Source organism: Micropterus salmoides, unplaced genomic scaffold (genome assembly GCF_014851395.1).
Source record: "Micropterus salmoides isolate LMB-PRFRI ecotype aquatic unplaced genomic scaffold, ASM1485139v1 Ms_hic_scaffold_23, whole genome shotgun sequence".
In the NCBI taxonomy this organism is placed as follows: Eukaryota; Metazoa; Chordata; class Actinopteri; order Centrarchiformes; family Centrarchidae; genus Micropterus; species Micropterus salmoides.
This window is the reverse complement of record NW_024041484.1, coordinates 13,858,319-13,862,269: the sequence shown is the minus strand read 5'-3', so window position 1 is coordinate 13,862,269 and position 3,951 is coordinate 13,858,319. Positions and strand designations below refer to the sequence as shown.

Below are 3,951 nucleotides of genomic sequence, written 5' to 3'. Positions count from 1 at the left end.
AAACACAATAAGCAAAGCACAGGCTTCTGTTAAATCACTACATTTATTCAGCTTGTGAAAGTACATATTAAATATTACCCTGTTTTTTTGTCTGGTATTGAACCGTAATGTAATTTACTATGTCAAACAAGATATTAAAAATAAATTCTATAAAAATCCAGGGAAACACATGTAAAGTGTAAAACTGTTTGAAATTCGTATAATGGAACATATGCACAATTTTTGCACAACCACATTATTGCAGCAAGTAAAAGAATGCATGTTTACACAGATATTCAGTTGGTTAATATGAAAATATTTTAGTTGGATTACAGCTTTTCAAAGCGTGAATAATACATAATTGTTTGAATCAACAAGTGTGTACAAATGGAAATGATGCAAATGGTGTGTGAGTTGCATGCATGTTGCGGTGTGTAAATGTGTTTGATATGTCAGTGCGTATGGGGTTTTGTTTGTGTGTGTCAGTAGTGGAGTCGAGCCAGCAGCCAGCGGAAGAAGCCAGTCCTCTTGGATCCAAAGAAGCTGACGAAGAAGTTAATCACCGTGGTGATGAAGATGACGCCTGTAGCAAGGTTGTTCAGGTAGTCGAGTCGCTTCTGATTGGACACCACGTTCAGGTCCCTGCGGGCTACAACACACAGGCATACAAACACACACGGACAGACACACAAACACACAATTTCAAATGTTTCAAACACTTCCATCCACACCGACACATACAGGTGATGCATGCATACTCACACGTACACATAGGCCTACTCACAATGATCCCATTAAAACAAACATACAGAAACGCACCCATACAAACAGCAGTCAGTCACCCTCAAGCTTCTGTCTAGTTTATGTGACATTTAACACAGCTGCTGTTTTATTTGTATTAAATAAATTCGACATGAAAGATGTAATCCCCTCACTCAACAAATACAGTTTAATGCTGCCCTCGAGGGAAGAACCCCCAGCGGCTCCTGTTAGATTAAGCTGCTCAGTAGCACTTTGAGAAGATGTTGTGGAGCTGAGGCAGACAAGCAAATGGTGCGAGTGATAGGCTGAGGCACCGATCAATCAAGGCAAACACAGTTTTCTTGATGTCTTTTTACGGGTCTTAACTCACTGAGCTTTGATCTCTAGCTATTATGTTTCCTAGGTAGAGCAGGTGAAGAAATGTTTAAATCTGAGAAAAACAAATGTTGTAGGCCTAAGGATTACATTGGCTACTGAGACAGTTATATTTTTCATTCAATTAAATACAACTAGAGTTTTCCTGAAACTGACAGACAGCAGCCAATAGATGTTCAGCATCCTAAAGGAATAGTTCAACAATTTTGGAAATTATATATACTTTTTTGCCAAGAGTTAGATGAGAAGAATGATAACCTCTCTCATACTGTAAAAATGAAGTTGGAGCTAGCAGCTGGTAACTAAAAAAGTGAGCTTTAGAAGTGCAGGTAGGCACATTTTGTTACATTTGGGCATAGTCAGGCTCTCTGCTTTCCCCTTTTGCTAGTCTTTGCGCTAAGCTAAACTAAGCAAAGCAAAGCTAAGCAAACTGGCTGCTGGCAGTATATTCATGTTTACCACACAGATGTAACACTGAAAGTTTCCTTCTACATTTTGCTTTGAGGCTAAATGCTGGAGCGAACTCCCAATCTGAATGTGTGTATGTTCATGAGTGTAAAGGTGTGTCACACTACAGTTATAAACTGCATTTTGTTCAGCAACAGAATGGATAAAAAATTAAGCTGGATTAGTAGGATTACATCTCTACTTTGGCGCCATCTGGTGGTAGTATCATGAATAGTGTGGAAGTATGCAAGTTTTTATCAATTTAGACGCATAAATTCTACACAAAGCAACTTTGAATATGCGCTTTTATGTTAGTTTTTGTGGATGAACGTACGTATATCGTGCAAATGTCCCAAATGTGTATCATAGAATGAAACGCTGAAGCAGCCATCGCAGGAAGCAGCTGCGTTGTGTGCCGAAGGCGGCTTTGATGATGTTGACGATGAGGGTGAGGAAGATGATGCCGGTGGTCAAATTGTTAAGGAAGTTCAACAACCGCCGATATGAGGGTAGGAGGGTTAGCTCAAGACGAGCTGTATACACACACACACACACACACACACACACACACAAAGAACATACATTACATGCACAGGCAATTTGAACACAAGCACACACACACACACACACCACACACACACACACACTAGTTGGTCCTTTGGCCCAGTCCATTCACACTGAATAAAATCAAATAAAGACATCAGAGTACAGTAATAGTGATAGTGATTAGTACTATAAGTAGAACAATGAGTATGTGTTCCTGTGTGTGTGTGTGTGTGTGTGTGTGCATGTGCGGGTGGGGGTTGCATACATATATATATATATATTATATATATGTATATAGCAATTGTAAGCCGCTTTGGATAAAAGCGACAGCTAAATGAGTAGGCTACATGTAAATGTGTGCGTGTGCCCTATGTTGAATGTGTCATAATCTTTCCCTGCTTCTCAAAAAAATAAAAAACATCTGCATAAAAATAATTCCCTACGTCAGAAATTCAGAAATGCATCCTGGCAAAGAGGCCCGTGCGCTCCATCCCAAAGACGGAGATGAAGATGTTGGTGATGAAAATGAGGAAGATGATGACGGTTGTGGTGTTGTTCAGGCTGTCCAGGCGCTTCTGGTTGGTCTCTTCGGTGACGTCTCGCCGCGCTGCAACAAACACACACGTACACACACACACAAATACCAAAAATAACAACAAAACAAAAACTGCAAAACTGCTCTCATCATCCTTTTATATTCATAGTTGTTTTTTATAGAAGATATTTGTTTGGTTCGACGTTTAACACGGAACATATTATCTGCCAAAATAGACAAGAAAGTGAGTGGACTTCAACCTACACTGCCTGTGTGTTCAAATAAATGTGTCAGTTTATTAGTATGTTAATATGATTGGTTAAAAACATGGAGGATGGATTTCTGGAGGTGGTCTTGAAGCAGACTAATGCTTTAATGTGATTGGCTTACCAATGATGATGATCAGGACTCCAGCCACTATCTGGAGGGCCAAGGAGAAGGAGATGAGTGTCAGGACAGCAATGTAATACCTGAGGAGGAGAGAGAAAAAAAAATTATGCAATATGTAGTTATCAAAAAATACAGTTTGAAGCAACAGTAAATTTGAAAATTCAAGACCTTGAAACCTAATAAAACTCTTCTATAATTTCAATGAATATATAGGCAGAATGTTTGTTCATTCAGTTATATTTTCTCCTTGGCAAAACACTAGTTTTAACTGAATTGACAGTGGAACTTTGGAAACCGTGTAAACATTTCTTATTTAAAACACTAAAAGAAAGTGATCTGTCTTTCCCTCACACATACTGTACCTGTATCCAGCTCCCTGTTCGATTACAGTCTTCATGTGTGTGATGTTAGCCAGGAACAGAGCGATGTCCAACATGCCCTCAGCTGCTGTCTTTTTGGTGGCATACAGGTTCATGTTCAAATTAGAGGCTGAACCTCCCTGAAAGAGAAAGGTACAGATTTCAGACATCAAGAAAAACGCATCAGATGAAGTGTGTGTTTTATTTATCAATTCTTGTGACCAAATCCGAGCCAGAAAAATGTATTAATGACAGATTCACCGTCCAGGTCAACAAGATATTGATTTTCATTATCAAAAGATAAGTAAACTGTTGTCATTGCTTATTAATTGGACCCTACATAGAACATTGGAATTATATTTGTCATCACACAGTTTCAGGAGCCATTTTCCTGTATTTGTGTAGGGATGAGATAAGCGTTTCTTTTATTTTGGCAGTTTAAAGCTGGAAAATGTTTTAATTTTTCTTATGCTTCATTTACCATGAGAGCTCTGATTGCAGCTCATTTTCCGATGGTTGGGAGTAATTGTTTTTTGAGTGGTGAATAGTTGCACTTGG

At 38.9% G+C, this 3,951-nt stretch overlaps 1 protein-coding gene across 1 annotated transcript; it reads right to left on the bottom strand.

Annotated features, from left to right (window-relative positions):
- Window positions 1–162: 162 nt before the first annotated feature.
- On the bottom strand, window positions 163–3,684 carry LOC119918535 (ninjurin-2-like). Its single transcript, XM_038739311.1, has 4 exons — window positions 3,655–3,684; window positions 3,397–3,533; window positions 3,035–3,114; window positions 163–628 (listed from the first exon to the last, which is right to left on the bottom strand). The coding sequence occupies exons 1-4, from the start codon at window positions 3,682–3,684 to the stop codon at window positions 462–464; spliced, it is 414 nt and encodes a 137-aa protein (XP_038595239.1). The 3' UTR covers window positions 163–461.
- Between the last annotated feature and the right edge of the window lie 267 nt (window positions 3,685–3,951).